Source organism: Sorex fumeus, unplaced genomic scaffold (assembly GCF_029834395.1).
Source record: "Sorex fumeus unplaced genomic scaffold, SorFum_2.1 ptg000003l, whole genome shotgun sequence".
NCBI classification, from domain to species: domain Eukaryota; kingdom Metazoa; phylum Chordata; class Mammalia; order Eulipotyphla; family Soricidae; genus Sorex; species Sorex fumeus.
In genome coordinates this window covers 50,870,061-50,894,093 of record NW_026606060.1, presented here as the reverse complement: position 1 = coordinate 50,894,093, position 24,033 = coordinate 50,870,061, and the positions used below count along the sequence as shown (strand labels likewise).

The 24,033-nt window shown below is 47.2% G+C and overlaps 1 protein-coding gene and 1 pseudogene across 3 annotated transcripts in view; both read right to left on the bottom strand.

Annotated features, from left to right (window-relative positions):
* Positions 1-24,033, bottom strand: part of STAB2 (stabilin 2) — a 171,007-nt gene that overhangs the window by 62,016 nt on the left and 84,958 nt on the right. For all 3 annotated transcript variants that reach the window (XM_056116349.1, XM_056116363.1, XM_056116356.1), the window contains exons 34-41: positions 22,238-22,369; positions 21,435-21,563; positions 20,029-20,085; positions 14,206-14,301; positions 13,230-13,425; positions 11,302-11,397; positions 4,201-4,246; positions 1,195-1,271 (exon numbers count right to left, since the gene is read on the bottom strand). In XM_056116349.1, coding sequence (XP_055972324.1) covers positions 1,195-1,271; positions 4,201-4,246; positions 11,302-11,397; positions 13,230-13,425; positions 14,206-14,301; positions 20,029-20,085; positions 21,435-21,563; positions 22,238-22,369 — 829 coding nt within the window. The remainder of the gene's footprint in view (positions 1-1,194; positions 1,272-4,200; positions 4,247-11,301; positions 11,398-13,229; positions 13,426-14,205; positions 14,302-20,028; positions 20,086-21,434; positions 21,564-22,237; positions 22,370-24,033) is intronic.
* On the bottom strand, positions 14,874-14,946 carry LOC130029172 (uncharacterized; annotated as a pseudogene).

Here is a 24,033-nt window from a genome sequence, read left to right as displayed (position 1 = left end):
GTATATATTCTATGTTCTATGAAATATATGAAATTCGATTCCATGCATAGGTATAGATATTCTATTTTATATGGAATGGAATTCCATGCATTATATATAACTAAGAGGTGGAAAGATGATGCAGAAAGCCATCAAGTGACTCCACTCAGACCCTCTGAGAGTTCTGAGTCTGCCGTGGGGCTGTGGGAACAGCGACAGTTTAGAGACCCAACCTGGATCATGCAGGTGGTGAGAGAAAAAACCGGAGCTCAAACCCTTTCCTATCCCATCTGTGTTGGTACTAAGTAATGACATTAGAATGAGTCTCTGGATGCTGCCCTGCAAGCAGGAAGCAGAACCGAGGCCCCACTTCACACTAAGTGGGCAAGCTAAACACTTGTGAGTCCAATGACCTGGAGGGGTACAGCATGCTCTCATACACCCACCTGGTCATGCACTATCCTGGCTGTACAAGGCAGCAGTTTCCCCCTGTCTTACACATCCTTAATCTGGGTTTACCTTCAAGTATCAGTATGAGCCTTCTCTTTGCCCTGTGTGTAACCAACAACCACAAGGATGTGGGGGACGTAATCTGTAGAGCCTACGTGTCCAGCTCCATATCTTCCTCTGACGTTTTGATCATGACAACATAGCTTTGACAAGATGATATATACCCTGATTTTTTTTTTTTGATGAATGCTCATCCTATCACTGTTTGTACTCTTGTTAGTGATTCTCTGTGATGAAGTCATTAGGATGTAACTGATAAAAAATAGAATAAAAGGAGTGTCTGGCAGTTGCTCTTCGCCTCGAGCCAGAATGAGCCTTGGCCCTCGGTGCTCTGTACATTCCTCTTGCGTGTCTTGTCTCTGTGTCTCTGACTGATTGATCGATCACTTCGTGCAACACATCCAAGTCACCAGGCCCAGGTTACACCCTCGAGTTTAAGTAAAGGATTGCTTCTTAGAGGGCTTCAGGTCACCTCAATGGTGGTCAAGCCTGTGACTCACTTCTTGGGGAAGAAAATGGGGTCAAGGTCTCTCCCACTCCCCAACCCGAAGGGGTGCAGAGTGGGGGGGTGTCCTGCCTGTGAGCTGGCACCACCAGCTGCTGGGGAACCCCAAGTTCACCTCTGCCCATTCTGGATGCTGGAAACTGTCGGCTGGGCCTCCACTGGCACCCATCCCCCACCCAGCCGATACCTCCCCCACTTGCCTTCGCAGGCTGTCCCGTTCCCACGGAACCCGGCTGCACACTGGCATGATGCCGTGCCGTCTGGTTTGAGAAGGCAGCTGAAAGGAGAAGCACAGATACTGTGGGTAGAAAGGCACCCACCAATCCCCCGGACATTCCCCTCCCCATCATGGAGCTCACTATCACCCCTTCCTCCCAGCAACCAGCTCCTATGCCCCAGGAGGCACTCAGGGGTCCTGTCTCAGGCCAGGAAGGAGTGTCCCAGACAAATCCAGCAGGAGTCACTAAAATGGCATAATTTTTTTGGCAGACAGGAGAGTGTGTACACGTGGTGGGTGTGTGGGTGTGAGTCTGGGAGTTAAAGGGTTTCCCCCTGTAAGACCAGGTGTTCCAGCAACACTTTCTGCAATCTACACAATTACCAATGTCTCTAGTCAGTAGAGGTGGTTCCTGTGCTCATTTGCAGATGGAGAAACCAAGGTTTAGGGAGTGTTCCCTGAAGTGGGGACACCACCCCCTGGAGACAGCTCTGGTGGGACAATCCAAACAAGCCAAAGGGAACGCTTGCAGCCTCAGGCGCAATTTTGGTGGTGGTTCCTGTTTGTTGGCTTAAAAAAATGTAGATTTTCCTCTATGTGCCTTATGGATTCATGTCTGATATTGAGGTCTTTAATCCACTTTGATCTGACTTTTGTGCCTGGCATTAGACAGGTACATAGAGGAAAATGTAGGGAGAACTCTCCACAACATTGAAGGTAAAAGCAACTTTAAGGATGAAACAGCACTGACCATGCAAGTGGAAGCAAATATAAACAAATGGGACTACATCAAACTAAGAAGCTTCTGCACTTCAAAAGAAACAGTGACCAAAATACAGAAAGAGACAACAGAATGGGAAAGAATATTTACCCAATACCCATCTGATAAGGGATTAATATCCAGGATATATAAGACACTAGTAGAATTGTACAAGAAAAAATCCTCCAACCCCATCAAAAAAATGGGGAAAAGAAATGAACAGAAGTTTCCTCAAAAAAGAAATACAAATGGCCAAAAGGCACATGAAAAAATGCTCCACATCGCTAGCCATCAAGGAGATGCAAATCAAAACAACAATGAGATATCATCTCACACTACAGAGACTGGCACACATTCAAAAGAACAAAAGCAACCAGTGCTGGCGTGCATGTGGTGGGGGGGAAAGGGACGCTTTTTCACTGTTGGTGGGAATGCCCACTAATCCAGCCTGTCTGGGAAACAATATGGATACTCCTTCAAAAACTAGAAATCGGGGCTGGAGCAATAGCACAGTGGGTAGGGTGTTTGCCTTGCATGTGGCTGACCCGGGTTCGATTTTCAGCATCCCATATGGTCCCCTGAGCACTGCCAGGAGTAATTCCTGAGTGCAGAGCCAGGAGTAATCCCTGTGCATATCTGGGTGTGACCCAAAAAGCAAAAAAAAAAAAAAAAAAAAAAAAACCAAAAACTAAAAACTAGAAATTGAGCTTCCATATGACCTCACAATACCACTTTTGGGAATATATCCTGAGGAGGCAAACAAGCACAGTAGAAACGACATCTGTGCCTATATGTTCATTGTAGCACTGTTCACAATAACCAAAATCTGGAAACAACCCAGTGCCCTAGAACAGAGGACTGGTTAAAGAAACTTTGCTACATCTACACAATGGAATACTATGCAGCTGTTAGGAGAGATGAAGTCATGAAATTTGCTTATAAATGGATAGACATGGAGAGTATCATGCTTAGTGAAATGAGTCAGAAAGAGAGGGACAGACATAGAAGGACTGCACTCATTTGTGGAGTATAAAACAACATAACATGAGGCTGACACCTAAGGATAGTAGATACACGGGACAGGTAGATTGCTCCATAGCTGGAAGCCTGCCTCATGAGCAAAGGGAAAAGGCAGCTGGAATAGAGAAGGGATCACTAAGAAAATGATGGGCTGAGGAACTGGTCGGGATGGGAGATGTGTGCTGAAAGTAGATAAAGGGCCAAACATGATAGCCTCTCAGTGTCTGTATTGCAAACCATCATGCCCCAAAGTAGAGAGAGTGTGGGGAATCATATCTGCCATGGAGGCAGAGGGAGGGTGGGATGGGGGCGGGGGCTATACCACGGATATTGATGGTGGGGAATGTGCACTGGTAGAGGGATGGGTGTTTGATCATAGTGTGATTGTAACTCAAACATGAAAGCTTGTAACTATCTCATGGTGATTCAATAAAATTTAAAAAAAAATGTAGATTTTGCCAGAGAGATAGTGCAGCACGGAAGGCGCTTGCCTTGTATAAGCTGACACGTGTTTGATCCCTGGCATCCATAGGGTCCCCTGAGTACCGCCAGGAGTGATTTCTGAGTGCATGAAGCCAGGAGTTACCCCTGAGTGTCACTGAGTGTGACCCCAAGGCCAAACCAAAACAAAGAAAGGTAGATTGGGGGGGTGGGTGGGGAGAAGGGGGCTCAGTGATTTCTTTTAAGGGGAAATAGATCAATTCAATGTGGGACTTTTGCTTAGAGGCATTAAATAATAATTAATTTGAGGTCACACATTTAGTGCAATTGATCAAGACTGGTTTGATTTCTGGTCTAGCCCCAGCCCTGGGCTCTTTATTCATGAACCCAGGAGGCCCCTCTGGGGGTGGGGTGGGGTGTGGAATGTGAAGAGGAAGAGGTGCAGCTGAGTCAGGGTTCAGGCTGGATGAAAGTCCGGCTCTTGGGGCACTCTCTGCCTCAGCAAATCCCTGAGGCTTGAATTGGAAATAACAAATTTGAATTGGAAGCAATATATGATGGCCAAAACGCACAAGTCACTGTTGTGGTGACTGATTACAAGACCGAATCTGGGAAGTTGAGGGTGGCCTTTTTGGGGATGGTTATACTTTCACACTTAACTTTCCCCCAAATCCTACAAAGGGTCTCAGGAAACCATGCCCTGAGGAGAGGCTCTGGGGCCACTGTTAGGAGGGTACCCGCTGTGCATTCTCTCAGGAGTGCACCTACTTGGCGCTGGTGTGGCAGATTCCATTGCAGCTGTCTGTTGTGATCTCTGAAAGAGAAAAAACAAACAGGGTGTCTCTCACCAACCTGTCCTCGAGGGCTTTCTGGGGGCCACTGGCAGCAGGATAAGATGGGCTCTGCAGGGAAGACACACATCTGGGAGGTACCACAACTGCTATGGTCACACCTTCCTCTCTTCACACTGGCTGTTGGGAAGCTCAGGAGGCAGAGCTGAAGGCTAGATGGAGTGGCAGAGTGAGCCTGGCCCGGGGTGGAAAGAGGAGCAAGGCTAGGGTCTGGATGTGGATAGAAGTGTCTCCCTAGAACTTGATTTTCTCTTTTATTTCTATATCTCAGTTACCTTGGTCTTTCCAGTTTTCCGGATTTCATTACAGAGTGATAATCTTAAATTTTTTTTTTTTTTGCTTTTGTTTGGGTCACACCTGGTGATGCTCAGGGGTTACTCCTAACTTTGCACGCAGGAATTACTCCTGGCAGTGCTCGGGGGTACCATATGGGATGTTGGAAATCGAATCTGGGTTGGCTGCGTGCAAGGCAAACTCCCTACCCGCTGTACTGTTGCTCCAGCCCAAGTTTTTTTTTTTTTTTTTTTTTTTTTTTTTTTTTTTTTTTTTGGTGCACAGAAATAACTCAGCACCTGGCACATAAACAGTGACTCTTCAGCTGATGTTTGAATGAATCCTAGAGTTTTCTAGAACAGTATAGATTCTTGCCTGTGGATACCCAGCTAGCAGATGCACCCCAGGAGGGAAGACTCCAGAAAGTTAGGGCGGAGAAAGAGTCATGGTTGGGCAGATGCTCAGAGCTTCTCTGCTACATTGCACTATGGGTCCTGACCCAGATCTGGCAGCAGAAAGGTCTGTTTTATGTCACAGGGAATATCTGCAGACTCCAACAGGCTGGGGAAATGCATTGTAATTGTACCTTTTTATTTCCCCCTTTGGGCCACACCTGGCAATGTTCTGCAGTTACTCCTGGCTCTGCACTCAGGAATTATTTCTGGGGGCTCTCATGGGACCCTATAGGATGCCGGGGCTCAAACTTGGGTCGGTCACGTGCAGAACAGTGCCCTCCACTCTGTCCTATCTCTTCAGCACCACATTGTAAGGTTCCTTTCCGTTTGCCTTTCCCTGAGCCCAGGAGTGCTTTTCTCTCCATTCTCTCTGGATTCAAATCCCAGCCATCTCTTAAGTTTTCCTCTCTGAATCTTTTATTTTATTTTATTTTTTTTATAATTTATTTATTTATTGAATCACTGTGGGAAAAGTTACAGAGCTTTCGGGTTTAGGTCTCAGTCATGTAGATACCAAACACATTTCCCTTTACCAATACTCATTTTTAACCCCGAACCCCAATAGACCCCCACCTCCCACCCCTCCCAATTCTTTGTGAGGCAGATGAGTTCTAGTTAATACTCTATCTACTTTGACTAGATAGATTATTTCGATAGAAGATGCACAATTATTGTTTAGAGTTTACGACCCCCCCCCCAATCAGACATGCTGAAACAGCGTTGTGAAATGATTTGCTTTCTACAACTTGGTTTAAGAATAAAATGATGTCGCGCGGCAGCGATAGCGGCCGCGCGGTTTTGAATTTCTGCTATTTTACTTATTGACCCTGGAAGAATTTCTATTAAAAGTTAGCTAGTTAAGAGATTGGTTTCTGTGCCCTGGAGTCGTGGCCGTGCCGGAGAGCCGCTTGTGGGGGGCAGCTGGCGACCTCGGTGGGGCGTGGGGGACGGCCCACAAAGCCCCCCTTCCCATGAGGTCCCCGCCGCTCCCCCGAGCCCGGCTCAAACCCGCTTTCCACAAGGCTCCCGTGCGGCCGCCATCTTTCTTTCCAGAGAGGAGCGGGCGGGCCGGTCAACGCCCTTCCCCCTCCGGGCAGGCTTGGTGGCGCGGATCAACACAAGTCCATTTGCTTTTCTGCTCCAAGCGGCTGGTTCTCTGTGCTAAGTCCTTGTGCCTCCGGGGCCGTGGCCGTGCCGGAGAGCCGCTCGTGGGGGGCAGCTGGCGACCTCGGTGGGGCGTGGGGGACGGCCCACAAAGCCCCCCTTCCCATGAGGTCCCCGCCGCTCCCCCGAGCCCGGCTCAAACCCGCTTTCCACAAGGCTCCCGTGCGGCCGCCATCTTTCTTTCCAGAGTCCTCTCTGAATCTTGATCCAAACCACCAAGTTTGACCAGCCTGACAATGATTATACAGTGTGCTCTTTGAGAAAGATGTGTGGCATGTCCCCTGGCAACAGTCCTTTAATGATCTTTGAAAAAGAAAAATGGAACAGGGCATCCTCCCAGCAGGCCTCAGAGGAGGAGAGTGGGGTTAATGAGAGATGTCCGCCTGGTGTGGGCAGCAGGAGTTTGCATTCAAAGGACTTCTCATCCTTGATGTCCAGCGACTCCTAACTCTACATTCCCACTTCACTTTTTTTTACATATCCTTTTTTTTTAATTTTAATTTTTTTTTTTTTTTTTTTTTTGCTTTTTGGGACTGGAGCAATAGCACAGAGGGTCGTTTGCCTTGCACGCGACCTACCCGGCCAACCTGGGTTCGATTCCTCCACCCCTCTCAGAGAGCCCAGAAAGCTACCAAGAGTATCTCACCCGCACGGCAAAGCTGGCAAGCTACTCGTGATGTATTTGATATGCCAAACACAGTAACAAGTGTCACAATGGAGATGTTACTGGGCCCGCTCGAGAAAATCGATGAACAATGGGAGGACAGTTGCTTTTTGGTAACTCCAGAAAAGCACACGGGTTACTCCTGTCTCTGCACTCAGAAATTATTCCTGACGGTGCTCAAGGGACTATAGGGCATACTGGGGATTGAACAGAGGTTGGTCACATGCAAGGTAAATGTCCTCTTCACTGTACTATCATTCCAACTCCAACGGGCTTTTGCTTTTGTGATGAGACTGGAAACTCCTTGTGCAGCATGTACACAGTCTGAGATCATACTGGAAAGTGGGGTGAGTGGCAGGGGAAGGATTGTTTGGGGTTCCACTTTGCTAGGTGGTGAACTTTCTCTTGTTGGCAAAGAAGAAGCAAAGCTAGATAAGTCCTCGAGAGGACAGAGGAAATGAGATCATTCAAAAATAAAATTTAATTTTTCACATTTATTCTGTGGCAATACTGGTTCGCAGGTGTCAGCTGACTGTGCATTTTAGGGCTACCGCGTCACTATACCTGCTCAGCACTGAGGGACCCATCCCTACTGCTACATCTGCGTGTTCATGGCCTTTGACAAGGCCAGCCTTGAAAGCTACTCCAGAGTGTGCTGGTATTGGAGGGGCATTAAGAGACGGGACCAGGCCAGATGGGGGAGCCATCACCAAAGGGTGCTTCTCCAATTTGATGAATTTTCTCAAATGAATTACCAGGACAAAGACAAAAATCTACTGGAGATGTTGTTGGCAGTATGGCTAAGAGTTACCAGGTCAGTTTCAAAACACATGGTGTCCACCCATTGCCTCTTTTGCAAACCACAACACCCAATAAGAGAGAGAGAGAACAAAAGGGAATGCCCTGTCACAGAGGTAGGGTGGGATGAGGGGGATGGAGGGTGGGAGGGATACTGGGATCCGTGGTGGTGGGAAATGGGCACTGGTGGAGGGATGGGTATTTGATCATTGTATAATTGAAACCCAAGCAAAAAAATTTGTAAGTCTACAACTGTATCTCATGATGTCTCACTAATAAAACAAAAACAAAAACAGAAACAAAAAAACAGCAACAAAATTAATGATAGTCAATTATATGGACATGATTAGTATATAAATAAAAACCTCCTTTGTATGTTGTATTGTCTTAAAGATGTTACAATAAGCAATTAAGATATACATATGTAAGTTAAGTCTATTAATAAATTAAAAAGTGAAAAATTTAAAAAAATTAAAAAAAAACACTTGGTGTCCAGAGAGATAATACAGGGGTTAAAGCACTTGCCTTCCCCGTGGCTGGCCTGTGATCCTTGGCACCGTGTATGGTCCCTTGAGTGTAGGATGACATTGCTTTGTCCTTTCTCCCTGCCACAAGGAACTCAGGTTTATTACAGTGCTCCTGAGGCACTTCCATTCCAGTGTGTTTATCTGTCAACTCTTCCCTGTGCTCTCTTCCCAAACCAGTTAATCAGCTTTTTCTCCTAATCAGACTCTCTTAACTTGTAAGGTCAGATTCCTCAGAAATCTATGATTTTATATGTATGAGGGAAATATTGTTTTTCTCCTCTTCTTATGTCTTATGAATAGTTTACTTTAAAGCAAAGTCCTTTTTGTATAGATGCAGGAAGACAGTTAATATTATGCTTTTGTAACTTAGGATTTAATTGGCTTTGAATATTATTCACTCCTAGGCATCTGCTTTCTCAACTGAAGCCTCAGTTGCCCTTAGTTCCTAGCACCCCAAAAGCAGGGTCCCAACAAGGGACTGAATGGACCCAGGGCAAGCTGTGAGCTACCCTGGCATTGAAATGGGCCAGGCCAAAGTGCCACGATTCTTTTTTTTTTTTTTTTTTTCCCCTTTATTTTATTTTATTTTTTTTAAAGTTGTAGATTTACAATTTTTTGTGCTTTGGTTTCAATTATACAATGATCAGATACCCATCCCTCCACCAGTGCCCATTTTCCACTACCATGGATAATATCCCTCCCACCCCCATCCCCCCATCCCCCCTGTCTCTGTGGCAGGGCAATCCCCTGTGTTCTCTCTCTCCTTTTGGGTGTTGTGGTCTGCAAAAGAGGCATTGAGTGGCAAACATGTTCAGTCCATAGTCTACTTTCGACATGCATCTCCCCTCCTGGGAGGATCCTCCAAACATCCTTTATTTGGTGCTCCCTTCTCTATCTGAACAGCCCTTTCCTCTAGGATACCCGGCTGGCCTCTAAGTTATGGAGTAATCCTCCTGGTGCTGATCTCAGCTATTCTTGGGTATTAATCTCATACTTTGTTACTTTATATCCCCCAGATGAATGCAATCTTTCTATGTCTATCCCTCTCTTTCTGACTCATTTCGCTTAGCATGATACTTTCCATATTGTACCACTTGTATGTAAATTTCATGACTTCATCTTTTCTAAGAGCTACATAGTACTCCATTGTGTAGATGTACCAAAGTTTCTTTAACCAGTCATCTGTTCTTGGGCATTCAGGTTTCTTCCAGTTTCTGGCTATTGTAAAGAGTGCTGCAATGAACAAACAAGTGCAGATGTCACTTCGACTATACATTTTTGCCTCTCTGGGATATATTCCCAGGAGTGGTATTGCTGGGTCAAATGGGAGCTCAATTTCTAATTTTTTGAGAATCGTCCATACTGTTTTCCAGAAGGGCTGAACCAGTCGACATTCCCACCAACAGTGAAGGAGTGTCCCTTTCTCGCCACATCCACGCCAGCATCGGTTGCTTTTGTTCTTTTGAATGTGGGCCAGTCTCTGAGGTGTGAGATGGTATCTCATTGTGGTTTTGATCTGCATCTCCCTGATGATTAATGATGTAGAGCATTTTCTCATGTGCTTTTTTGCCATTCGGATTTCTTCTTTGAGAAAGTTTCTGTTCATTTCATTGCCCCATTTTTGGATGGGGTTGGATGTTTTCTTCTTGTGGAGTTTAACCAGTATTTTGTATATCTTGGATATCAACCCCTTGTCAGATGTGTATTCAGTGAATATCCTTTCCCATTCTGTAGACCGTCTTTGTATTTTGGTCACTGTTTCTTTGGAGGTAGTGCCACGATTCTTAACTATAAGTTAAGAGCTTGATCATGGACAGATGCTGTAATGAACCAAAAGTAACGACGAGACTAGGACACTGCTAGGGATAGGAAAGACTATCTGGCCTGAGCACTGTAGTCTGAGATCGAGATGGTCCTAGGAGAGCAATTCTATAAGCTTAATGTATCTCTTACTGTGTCCATACAAAATGATTAATATTATGAATGCTTATATTTGTTGGACAAGGAGAGGAGAAACACACCCAGGAAATTCCGTTCTAGGGTGGGTCGTCCTGCTGAAAGAGTATCTGTCCTAGAAGCTGCTTTCCCCGAGGGAAAGAACTTTACCCCTATTGATTGTGACCACACCTATGTGTAATTGCTACCCCAACCCCTCATGGTTTTGGGATTTAACTAGACTGTAAGAGTGGGCTGGGGATCAGGATCCAGACTCCAGAAGGAGTAGGAGAAAGGGGATCCAGATCAGATTCCAGAGCCAGAAGGAGGATGAAGGGGGGGTCAAAGAGGAGAATGAAGTAGCATAGGGGAGGAAGAAGCAGGAGGAGAATCAGAGGAGAATGGAGATGGGAATGGAATAAGCTGCAACAGACACCAAGTAGCCTGGTTCTCGTTTCCTTCCTTCACCTGCCCATCGCCATCAACCTCCCCAGGGTGGGGGAAGTGGCGTGAGAGTACCGAACGTGGGCAGTGGGAGAGATAGACCGCTGCTGTCTTTTTGTGTTCACGCACTTGAATACTGCCAGGAGTAATCCCTGAGCACAGAGCCGGCAGTAAGCCCCAAGCATGACTTGGTGTCGTCTCCAAATCAAAATCAACCAACCAAATAAACAAAAACGATGGTGCAGTCAGATAATAAAATATGATGTTGAGGGCTGGAGAGTGAGTTCAAAGGGTTAATGTCCAGGCTTTGCATGCGGGAAACTCAGGTTTGACCTCATGTGCTGAATGATTCCCTGAGCACTGCTAGGGGTGAACCCTGAGCAGCTCACTTCAGTATTGTGAAGTGAAAAAGTAGATGACAAATCCATGTAGAGTTTGGTCCTCAACGCTTATGCTTATAGTCCTAGAGTCCAGACAAAGGCTAAAGGTTAGCTAGAGATTTCCAATCGTGGTCCCTTCCGTATATATACATATACATATGCATATATATGTATATATATTTTTTGCTCACTTTCTTTCTCCTTTTTTTTTTTAACCTTACAAACTTCCCCTGAAAGTAGGGATGACTTGTTTTGCAAAACAGAGAAGTGTGGATGTGTTTTCTAGTTTGGAGAGAGAACCAAAAAGACACTGCTGAGAAGGAAGGCTGAGAAAAGGTCCTAAGGCCAGGCAGAGTGGGGCAGGGGACTGTCTCTTACGTTGATCACAGCTCACTCCACGCCAGCCTATGTCACACGTGCAGGAGCCATCCCCCGAAGGTCCCTGGTTGCATCTCCCGTGGACACAGGAACACACTGTGTGCAGAGACATGTGTCAGACTCCTGACCGAGCGAGCGCCTACACCCCATCACTCATTCTCCACTCCAGCCTCTGGGCACTGCCCTGATTCTCCAGCCCCATTTCTTGGAGGGCCGTTGGGCGCGGGAGGGGGGGGGGGGAGTTGGGGACACAGGGCAGAGCATCACGTGGGCTACCAGGTGGACCAGCTCACACTTTGCCATGGACCTCAGCTTTAGATTGTGCAGCTTTGCTGAGAGAGTCCCGCTAAGGTAATCTGGGGTTGCAGGGTTGCATGCGACCTTTTGGGATACCTCCATGATTGGTCCCCAAGAGTGGACTTAAGAAGGAGCACATTTGATACAGGGTGAGTATAAGCCCTGAGGAGAGGCATTACCTCTTCCAACAACCCTGAAATGCTGATTGCTCTACGTAGCCCTGAACCTTTTGGAAAACACCATGAAAGCTGTTCCCCTCTCCTTTTTATTTTTTTTAAAGCATTCAGTCTTGGGGGCTGGTGGAACCCCCTTGCAAGTCACCAATCTCAGGACTAGAGTCTCCTGCACCAATAGAAGCAGATTATTCTTCCCTGAGTATGTTCAGTCATTGCTTTAGCACATGATCTACCGATACTGATTCAATGACATCTCGGTTTCCATCTAGTTGGGACTAGCTGATGTGACAACAGCAATGAAAGCCAGGTCAAATGCATAGTTTTCAGTCCAGGGTAGGAACAAAATATTGTTTTGTTTTCTCCTTCTAGATTAGATGAGTATCTAGGATGAGAAAAAGAAGTCCATGGCCCAGCACAGGTGTGTGGTTCTGGGTACTAGAGACCTCTCTCAAACAGAGGCTGCAGTTTGAGAAAACAACAGAAAGCAAGAGATGCATGGGGAGAGAACCAGCAGGTGGATCTTTCCATAAAGGAAAGTGTGATTCAAGCACCAGCCTTTGGGTGACTCCAGGCAAACACTTGGATCTCACTTCTGCCTTTCTTGCTGTGCAACTGTGGGATGTGGGGTGGGGAGGGGAGCCTCCAAACTCAGCCTTTTTAGACTAGTCTGTGAAATGGGTATCATGCACAGGCTCGTTAGGGTCCTGGATGGATCAAATGAGATCCACAGAACTGAGACCCATGGGAATTGAGATCCACGAAATTGAGATCCACAGGAATTGCCATCTGTGGACCTGAGACCCCTGGGAACTGGGTTCCACTGGAATCGATAGATCCACAGAACTGAGATCCAGATCCATGGGAACTGATAGATCCGTGGAACTGAGATCCACAGAACTCAGATCCACGGGAACTAAGATCCAGAAGAGCTGAGGCTGTGCCCACTAGGTTACGGGGCAGACATGGAAGTGGGGTTGGGCTATGGAATGTCTGTGGATGGGGTGGGGCAGGCCGGAAGGGTCAGGCTCAAGCCTGAGAATGCTTGAAAACACTGACCTGGACACAGCTGTGGGGTAGGAGTGGGGTCCTTATCATTCCTGGGATTTATATTCCAATTTTATTTTATTTTATTTTATTGTGGGCCACACCTGGTGGTGCTCAGGGGTTACTTCTGGCTCCACACTCAGGAATCACTCCTGGCAGGCTCGGGAGACCATCCAGGATGCCAAAGATTGAACCCGAGTCAGCTGAGTACCAGGCATGTGCTCTGCCCACTGCACTATCTTTCCGGCCCCTATATTCCATTTCTAACATGGTAATGGAACCTTCTCCTGAGTTAGGGGGCATAGTGAGCAGGCATTGAAAAGGCTTTGGTGGTGCCTGGCCTGCTGGTTTGGGGGAGCCCTGGCCCCCTCCCCATTCTCCTGATTGGCAGGGGTGGGAGAAGATGCCCACCTTGGTCGCAGTGGACGCCGTACTTGCCCTCGAAGCACATCTCACAGGCGGTGCCATTGAAGCCCTCTCCGCACACACACATACCACTGCCGTTTATGCCGTCCAGGCAGATGCCATTCCCGAAGCAAACATTACTAGTGGTCCCTGGGCAGGCCTGGCACTGGGGGCCAAAGAAACCGGCACAGCACTCTTTGGTCTGGAAGCAAGAGCAGGGGTTCCCATTGGCATGACAGCAGGCCCACCCACATCTGAGCCCAGCTGGCCTGGTGGGAAAGGGTCTGTGATGGGGAGAGGGGTGCTGGGGCGTGACTTCACCCACAAGGGAGGTGGGGGACTAGGAGAGAATCCCTGCTGAGTACTGGGTGATTCTGAGCACTGTCTCCAGAGCTGCCAGCTACAGGATGGAGGCCGTGCCCAGGAGCGGGGAAAGGGGGCGAGAGAGGGACGGCTAAAAGCAAGCAAGGAGGTCCACAGGAAGGAAAAATGCAAGAGAAGTCAGGTGCAGGTGGGGTGGGGGGGACGACGGTGAGGGGCCCCTCCAACCCAAACCCGTGCACTGGGTGTTGCATGCGCTCCTTCCTCTGGAGCTGAGACCTGTGGTGTTCTAGAAACAAATCTCTCGTCGTTCGACCACATCTGCCTGATCTGCGTCCACCTTCATTTTTAGGAATCTTAAGTGCTAAAACCTTCTACTGTCCCTGGCTCTTCACCTTAAGGCAGAGGAGCTGCCACCTGCAGTCCTAGCTCTCACTTGCTATTGTGAGTGGCAGGGAGGAGGAGCAGGAGGAGGAGGAGGAAGAGGAGGAGGTAGAGGAGGAGGCAGAGAAGGAGGGTGAAGAAGAGGAGGAAGAGGAGGAAGAGAAGAGGGAGGAAGGAGACGAGAAAGGGGAGGAGAAGGAGGCAGCAGCAAAAACGCAAAGCATCCTTAGAAGGACTGAAGCTCCCAGGGCTTCTGTCGTGTCCGCTGGAGACTCACGATGACGGTCTTCACACAGCGGGCCCGGCACCCGATGAACACAGACCGCTTGCCATTGAAGTACATGGTGGTGATACACTTGTGCATCTTTTCATCCTGTAAAATATCCAGGGTCACACCAGCTTGTTAGTTGGAGGAAGGGTTTTTTTTTTTGGGTCATACCCTGCAATGCTCAGGGGACCATATGGGATGCTGGGATTTGAACCCGGGTCGGCTGCATGCAAGGCAAAATCCCTACCCGCTCTGCTATGGCTCCAGCCCGGGGGAAGGTTTTTTTTCTTTTCTTTTTAAATTTTATTAGTGAAACACCATGAGGTACAGTTGTAGACTTACAAATTTTTGTGCTTGAGTTTCAGTTATACAATGATCAAGTACTCATCCCTCCACCAGCGCCCATCCTTCACCACCCAGCATCCCTCCCACCCCCCATTCCCCCCATCCTACCCTGTCTCTGTGGCAGGGCATTCCCTTTTGTTCTCTCTCTCCTTTTGGGTGTTGTGGTTTGCAAAAGAGGCATTGAGTGGCAATCATGTTTGGCCTATAGTCTACTTTCAGCATGCTTCTCCCATCCTGGGAGGATCCTCCCAACACCCTTTATTTGGTGCTCCCTTCTCTATCTGAGCTCCCCTTTCCCCCAGCATGCGTGGCTGGCCTCGAAGCCATGGAGCTCCTTGCACAGGGGCCATGCTGATCTTCTCTGCATCATTCCAATTTTAACATATGTGCTGCCGAAGCGAGCACCAGGGGTGGGGGGGTGGGGGGGGAAGGGTTTTTGATCTACAGCAAGTAGGCAGGGGAAGAAGGGTTGTCCCTTAGGCTGGAATGTTCTGGAAAGGAGGGGGCTTGCTTCTCAAGGCCGACTTAAAGGGTCAAACCCCACAAAAGTTCCATGCCCCCAAGTGACAAACCCACATAATTGTCCCCTCAGGCTAAATTCTGAAAAACAACAACTTATCTCTAGAGGCCTAGAGTTAGTAGGTAAGCATTGCAGATACCTAGGATAAAAATGTTTTTCCAGGGACTGGAGAGAAAGCAGGGGGTTAAGGCACTTGCCTTGAATACACTGGCCTCAGTTAAGTCCCCAGCACTCCATCTGTCTCCTGAGCATTGCCAAGAGGGATCCCTGAGCACAGAGTTGGGAGCAGTCCTTGAACACCTCTGGGCATGATCAAATTACCTGTTCCCTCCCCCCTCCCCCCAATAATTTTTTTCCCAGCACTATACATTGACCTGAATCTTGGTTTCTATTTACTTTTTGATTTATATTCTGCCTTGGTGGGAGAAAGGAATACATTTCTTTGCAAAGACTTAGAATGTGGAGATTAAATATAATAGTGAATTGATTCTGTCACCATATATCTTACTATTATGCTAAGGAAGGTTACATGAGACTTTACTCTTTTTAATTGCTACATGCATGGAAATAAATAACTTTTATTTGTAGAAATAAAATTTTACATTACAGAAAAATATTTTTAATAGGAAATATTAAATATTAAATATTACGCCAAGAGAGAGATAGCCACAAAAAATCGCCTATCTTCGAAAATTCTTGAGCTAATTCGCCAGCGTGGTTTGGCGCATGCCTCAGGCAGCCGCAAGCTAACGTCCGAGCTCGCAAAGCAGTGCAGAGATGCGATCAAGGAAGACCTCAAAGAGAGAAGAGCAGAAGTACTGGTAGATGCGGCAGAAGCCGGGAAAAGTATTCGTAACGCCCGCCTGTCCTTCGCCAACTACAAGACCAAGATGACTGCCCTCCGACGTCCTGATGGATCCATCACATCCTCCAGAACGGCAATGGAGAAGATTATCCATGACTTCTACTCAAATCTCTTCGATAGCCATGTCCACTTGCCGACATACCAAATTCCACAGGATGGATATGTCGTTCCCAAAGTTCTCCCTTCCGAAATCCGACACGCCATTTCGTCGGTAAAGAAACAAACAGCACCCGGCCCAGACAAGGTCAGACCTGAACACCTGAAGAACCTGCCGTCAGTACTCATCAATACACTGGCTCGGCTCTTCACATGCTACCTGTCTGAATGCAAGGTTCTGTCCCAGTGGAAAACCAGCAGGACCGTACTACTGTTCAAGAAGGGAGACATCCATGACATTGGCAACTATCGCCCAATCTGCCTATTGTCTGTCATCTACAAGTTGTTCACTCGAGTCTTCCTAAATAGGATTGGCAGAACACTAGATGAAGGACAACCATGCGAGCAAGCCGGGTTCCGCAAAGGATTCAGCACCATGGACCATATCCACACGATAACCAAGCTCATTGAGGTTTCTCGGGAGTTCAAGATGCCGCTCTGTTTAACGTTCATTGATTTAAAGAAGGCCTTTGATTCTGTTGAGACGGAAGCGGTCATTGAAGCCCTAGCCAATCAGGGCATTCAAGCCTAATACATCAGGATCCTCCGTGAGCTGTATTGCGGATTCACTACTAGGATCTCACCATTCTACAAAGAAGTGATCGTTGATGTCAAGAGAGGGGTGCGGCAGGGTGATACCATTTCACCGAAACTCTTCAGTGCCACCCTCGAGAACATCATGCGACGACTGGAATGGGAAGGAATGGGAGTGAAGATAGATGGTCGGCAACTACACCACCTCCGCTTTGCTGATGACATTGTTTTAATAACACCAAACATCAGCCAAGCGGCACAAATGCTGGCCGACTTTGACTGTGAGTGTGGAAAGGTAGGACTACAGCTGAATCTTACAAAGACAATGTTTATGAGAAACAGCCTCGTTCCTGATGCCCCATTCGCTCTCAATGGAACGACCATCTCCGAATGCAACAGCTATGTGTACCTAGGTCGAGAGGTCAACATGACAAATGACCTGGCACCTGAGCTGCGCAGGAGGAAGAGAGCGGCTTGGAACGCCTTCAAGAACGTCGAAGAAATAGCTAAGAGGACAAAGAACCTCTGGCTCCGGGCACATCTCTTTGATTCCACTGTTCTTCCTGTATTAACATATGCCTCAGAGACCTGGGCCCTACACAAACAGGATGAGAACGCTATTCAGGTCTCCCAAAGAAGAATAGAAAGAGCTATGCTTGGAATATCACGTTTCACTCAAATGAGAGAAAGAATCCGGAGTTCTGACATCCGTTGACGATCAAGAATCAGGGACGCTGTCTCATTTGCCAAGGTGTCGAAAATCAGATGGGCTGGTCACGTAATGAGATTTAAAGACGACCGCTGGACTAGAGCTGTTACTGACTGGATTCCACGGGATGTCAAAAGACCGCGTGGCCGCCCACCTTCCAGATGGTCAGACTTCTTCGTGAAGATCATGAACGATCGGTTTGAGGCCCTTCATGTTCCCGGAGCGAACAGATGCCATTGGGCTACACTAGCACGCGACAGGGACAAATGGAGACGTTACTGGCGCCCGCTTGAGCAAATCGACGACTAACGGGAAGTTAAGTGAATAGGAAATAATGATAAGAAACAGAGCACTATAGAGCACTGTAGCACTGTCCTCCCATTGTTCATCGATTTGTTCGATTGGGCACCAGTAATGTCTCACAACAAATTGTGAGACTTGTTACTTTTTTTGGCATATCGAATATGTTACAGGGAGCTTGCCAGATTTTGCCGTGTGGACGAGATACTCTTGATAGCTTGCCGGGCTCTCCAAGAGGGGCAGAGGAATCGAACCTGGGTTGGCTGCGTGCAAGGCAAACACCCTACTCTCTGTGCTATCGCTCCAGCCAAGAAACCGAGATTATGAATTATTCTGAAACCACGCTTACCACCCTCATGCTTGCCATCTGTTTATTTGAAAATGTTGTTTGTCTGGGGACACTGGTGCTGGGGAATGTACACTGGTGGAGGGATGGGTGTTGGAACACTGTATGACTGAAATCCAATCATGAACAGTTTTGTAAGGGTCTATCTCACACTGATTCAAGAAAAAAGTTTAAAAAATGTTTGTAAGGACTGGGAAGTGTGGGGTTAGACCCTCAGCCCACATTGCCTCCACACCCCCAAATGTTGTCAGGTGTGGCCCTAGGGGCTGGAATATAATTGAGCATCAAAAATGCAGCCAGGAAAGATAGAATGAACAGCTTAGTGCCTTTTAGATGAAGAGGGCCACATAGGAAAAATAGAGTAGCAAATTATCCCAACTTTATACTTTAAACTTCCATGCTGGTGGTCAGAACCCCAAGTGGCAAATCCACAGAATTATTCCATTAGACTGAATGCTAAAAAAATAACTTATCCTAGAGAACTATCTCAAGTTAGGAAGCATTGCAGATACCTTGGGTAAGAATGTTTTTCTAGGAACTGGAGAAAGCAGAGGGGTTTGATTGGCTCTGGGAAATATCCCAGTCTCTGCTCTTAATTCCATTAAATTTTGATGTTCTGATGAACTGTTCTTAATATCTCTGTCAACTTGAACAATAATTCATGTGGTGGGAACCAGGGTAGAGGGAGTGACACTGTGTTGAATAAATGGCCAGTCTGTGACTCCACAGGTGACTGACCAGGTGACCATAAAGCTTGGATGGTCCTCGTGTGTGTTTGTCTCATTCTCAGCTAGTCTGAGGTCGAAGGTGCCAATCTGATTGACTTTTGTGTATAAATTGTCACACCTACACAGCTGGGTAGAGTTTTTGGAAGTGGCCTCTATGAAAATGTGTAAGGTCATTTGTAAAGACACTTGAAGCATCAGCTACTGAAATAAAACCAGGTAGCAGAACTCATCGAGACTGGATATGGGTTGGGGACATGGACTTGTCTCTGTTAAAATTTCTTGCTCTTGTGCTTAAGTGGCTACTGAGATATTAAAGAGCTGAAAAGTAGAAAACCATTCTTGTGCTGTGTGTTGATTTGTATGAACCCCAAGTTCTTTCTTTATTTCTGGAGAAGAGACCTGTCAATACTTAGAGGCCACTTCTGGCTTTGTACATAGAGGGTTGCTCAGAGGACCATGAGGTCACTTGATTACTTGATCACTTGACTTCCCGTTAATCGTCGATTTGCTCGAGTGGGCACCAGTAACGTCTCCATTTGTCCCTGTCGCGTGCTAGTGTAGCCCAATGGCATCTGTTTGCTCTCGGAACACAAAGAGCCTCAAACCGATCGTTCATGATCTTGATGAAGAAGTCTGACCATCTGGTAAGTGGGCGGCCACGCGGTCTTTTGACATCCCATGGAATCCAGTCAGTAATAGCTCTAGTCCAGCGGTTGTCTTTAAATCTCATTACGTGACCAGCCCATCTGATTTTTGACACCTTGGCAAACGAGACAGTGTCCCTGATTCTTGATCGTCGATGGAGGTCAGAACTCCGGATTCTTTCTCTCATTTGAGTGAAACGTGATAGATACTCCAAGCATAGCTCTTTCAATTCCTCTTTGGGAGACCATGAGGTGCCAAGAATTAAACCTCAAACTTTCCTCATGTAAAAACATGCGCTCAGTCCATTGACTTACCTCGTCAGCCCCCTAGAACTAACTTTCTTCATTTTGGGGTCCTGGGGGATCATTCCTGGTGGTGCTCAATGGGACCATGTGATACTGGGGACCGAACCCAGGACTTTGGTATACAAGTCTGCACTCAGTCACGTGAGCTGTTTCTTATATAAACAATTTTTTTATTAGTAAAATGAAGAATTTTAAAATTAATTTTATGAAATGGAATTTGTTTTTAAGACCTTAGAAAGATATACAAACCATAGGCAGATAACATGATAAGCAAGGGAAGAAATGAGGGTGGTGAAATAGAAATTCATTTAAAATTACTTGGCTAATTTAGATCTCTGAACTCTAGGAACAATTTTATTAAAGCAGAAGAAATACTTACGATTGGCTTTGTTCCCAGAGGGCAGATGGGCTTTTGGAGACACTTGCCACACTTTCCCTGGGCAAAACACAGAGGTAAAGAGATCATTTCAGGATGATCGGGAGTGGAGAAGAAGGTCGCAAATATTTCCATCAGTTTCTCTACTGGGTGGTTTTTGTACTTGTGGTCCCAGGCGTCTGAGCTTTGCTTTCTTCCATGGTTCTTCTGATGCTAAAACTCTTTTAAAGTATGGCGGGTCAAGCCCGGGCCTCACATATGGGAAGCATGCGCTCTTCTGCTCAGTGGCCATCCCTGACCCCTCATGCACCGGAAGCTTATCTGACTTAAATCCTCTTCTCCTTATCCACAATCCTTTTTTATTGCACACCTGTAGAGAATTGGGCCAGATCCAGAGAAGATGTTGTATCTCTGGGATAATGTCCAGCTGAAGGATCAGGGTGGAGAAAATGCATATACATGCTATTTCTGGAAAGGACAGGAACCCTCAGGGGACCAGCTCCTAAGGCAGGAGGAAGGAAAATGGAGCCCTAAGTGCTGGACCCTCAGGGGGTCACTAAGGGCCGCAGGTCTTGGCCAAGCTTCCTGATATGAGTGCCTGCCACAACTCTGGAGAGTCCCCAAGCCTGGATGAGCTCCCTAGCTTCTCTGTGACTCACTTCTCTGGTCTGCCCCATGAGCAGAATAAGCATAATGCAGATGTGTTAGCTCAGTGTCCTGTAAGTATTAGTTATTATTTGAAGGCTTTACTAAGCAGTGCTCAGGTCTTACTCCTGCCCTCTGTACTCAGGGACCACCACTTCTGGGAGGGGTCAGGGACCATACACAGAGTTGGGAATGGAACCTTGTGTTGGATGCATGCAAGGCCAGGGTCCTGCCTGTTGTCCTATTTCTCTTAAGCCTGAAGTATGAGCTGTTGTATCCATTACTGAACAATCCCAGCAAGTGAAAAGTCTTCTCTACTGCACTGCCTGGTGCTAGAGCAATTCATTTCCATATATCTAATTTTGTGTGTCTTGTGCTGGCGATGGAAGACAGACCTTCGCATCTGCAAGGCTGTGCTCCACTGCCTAGCTAGCTGCTGGCCATAGACTAACTCCAGTAGGACAACACATGCCATAAGTGCTCCAGACCCTACCCCCTGGTGCCAAGGTCAGGCATGGCACAACCTCCCTATTGCAGAAGATGAGGGCATCTGATTTCAGGACCATCACCCTCTGTAGCCTTTCTCAGGCATGAGACCAAGGTCATTTCTTCCTCATCTTGATAGAGCCCCGGCCACATGTCCTCTGCACATCCAGATGCTCACTTGTGCTTTTAAAAATACTATTTCAATACCCATTTAGCTAAATTATAAAAAATTACTTGAAAAAAATAGGACATCCTCTTCGGCCTTGGCTAGCACTTACCTGTACAATAGTTGTGTCATTATTATCACATCTATTCTTCTGAATTTCCAGAACTTTCGTCAAGCCATGGATCACTCCCTTGTCAGTGGCTACATTGGTGTAGTTGATTGGAGCGTCATTGACGTAGAGCTGTAAACAAGAGGCTTAATGTGAATTTTTTCTGCCCTGCTGTTGAGGGGGATAGGAAGCATGGGGAAGGAAATGTGTCTTTCTGAAACCACTCAGATCTCCCATGTCCACTGCAAGGGAGCACCTTCAAGGCCTGGGAGGAGACTGAGTGGGACCCTACACAGGACACCACATGATCTTGACTTTGTATCCTCTTGAGGTCACAATATCTCTCAGTAACCTTTTCTGAAAAAGAAAGAGATTGTTCCAGAGGATCTGTAAGTTTCCTTTACCCCTTTAACGAATTGGTTCTGGGTTATTTGAGAGATTAGGGATCATGATTTTAGTTTCTTTTGGCAAAGCAGTTCCTCACACATGATAGGTGGGCTGGAAACTGTGGTTGTGGAGGTGTGAATGCTGCCAATATAGATCTGGAAAATGGGTCTAGCTGTCCCTTCTCCAGGTGTCTACTGGCCGGGTTAGCAAGTAACCTGTGGCACAGCCAAGGAATTCCAATATGTGTGAGGAACACACACTGATGATCAGAGGCTGGCAATAGGGAGGTGGAAGGGAGCTGGATGTTTGTCTTCGCCATGAGGGGAAACACGGACAGTGGGATTATTCCAGTGTAGAAGCCATGCTAGCTGGTGGGTGCCAGGCCGCTCAATCCTGGGATGTAGGGAGAAGACTCTCACCTGGTCATCACGAAGGTAGAAGCCAAGGAGATAGGAGAAGCCCAGCATGGTCTCCCGGTGCATGCCGTTGTGGAGGTCATTCTTTAGAAGTTTCTCCTCCAAGATCACGTGATACCTGAGGGTGGTCTCTTCCTGAGCAATACACAGAGTTAGAATCAGTCTAGGTTGATGCAGTCAACTTGTCATCACTTACCCAGCTGCCCCAATGTCACAGGCAGACACTGGGGGACTTATAGGAGCAACAGTTTGATGAGCCAGAAGTTTTGATTCAGGCATTGGGACACAAAGATATTAAGCACTAGAATGAGTCACAATAAGCTCACCTTGGAGCATTGGCAAATTTTCCACATAGGCTGGTCAAGAACTCATTCTGGGACCCTGAAACCTGAACTGAAAGGATGTTAAAGATGATTTCTGGAGGATGGAGTGATAGCACAGCTGGTAGGGCGTTTGCCTTGCATGCGGCCAACCCAGGTTTGATCCCCAGTCCCCCATGTGGTCCTCTGAGCAGTGTCAGGAGTAATTTCTCAGTGCAGAGCCAGGAGTAAGCCCCAAGCATCACCAGGTGTGACCCCCCCAAAAGCAAAAAAAAAAAAAGATTTCTTTGGTGGGCATTGATGTGAAGAGCCTCCGGCCCAGCCAATCTTCTACCTCAAAAGGCCTGAGAGGAGTGTAATAGAATGTCTCAAAAGTTTGACCCAGAGTCCTGGAGATAGAGTGGCCTGGGGCATGCAGGGATCATAGGGACACTGGTGTCTAGGCTAAGCCACAGGGCTGTGAGGAGGCCTATTGTTGGGTGGTGGAGAGTTGGGACCAAAGAATGAGTGGGGCCTATCGACCAGATGTGGGATGGAGTCAAACAGAGGGTGCCTGAGAGGAACTGTCCTGGCTGGCTCCCTAGAAGGACAGAAGAACTTTCTGCTGGGGACAGGAAGGAGGAAGTGAGTGAATCCAAGAAGATAGAGTATGCAGAGCCTAGCTGGGATAGGGCAGGGGAGACAGGTAGACAGAGACAGAGACAAAGAGAAAGTGAGTCAGAGAGGGAATGCGAGACACAGAGAAGGAGAAAGTGAGACGGAAAGAGAACTCAAGACAGAGAGGAGAAAGTGAGATGGAAAGAGAAAGTGAGACAGAAAATCTGAGGCAGAGAGTGAGACGAAGAAAATGAGACAGAAAGAGAAAGTGAGACAGAGAGAAAGTGAGACACAGAGAGGAGAAAATGAGAGAGACAGAGAAAGTGAGACAGAAAGTGAGAGAAAGAGAAAGCAAGACAGAAAGTGAGAGGTAGAGGTAGAAAGAGAAAGTGCGAAGGAGTGAAAGAGTGAGAGCGAGACTGAGAGAGACCGGGCGAGAGCATTTTGTTAGGCTTTCCCAGAGAGTGCCCTGCTGTCTCGGGAGAGAGAACAGTCCTGCCCTCACTGTGCCTCTTCTTTCCCACCTCAGCCTCCAATCTAAAGAGCCCGGAACCAAATTCACTCAACCAGGAAGGAAATACAATCTTAACTGGAAGGAGTGCAGAAGAACTCTCAGCAGGGACTCTCAGTTAGAGCCTGACTCCCAGTCTGGTGACACTGTCTCTCGGGCTCTGCCAGAAAGACTAGGAGGCCAGTTGGCACAGAAGAGCTGAAGTGATTTCCTCTTGCTGTTTGCTTGCTGATCCTACAAGCCTAGCTGTACTTGGTCTCTTTGGCGGTGGTAGCTAGATGTGGGCAGCAGTTTCTCCTCATTCCTCACTCAGTCACTTGAAGACCAGCTTAACGGTGCCCTCCTCACCCCAAGACCCCAGCACCCGGCTA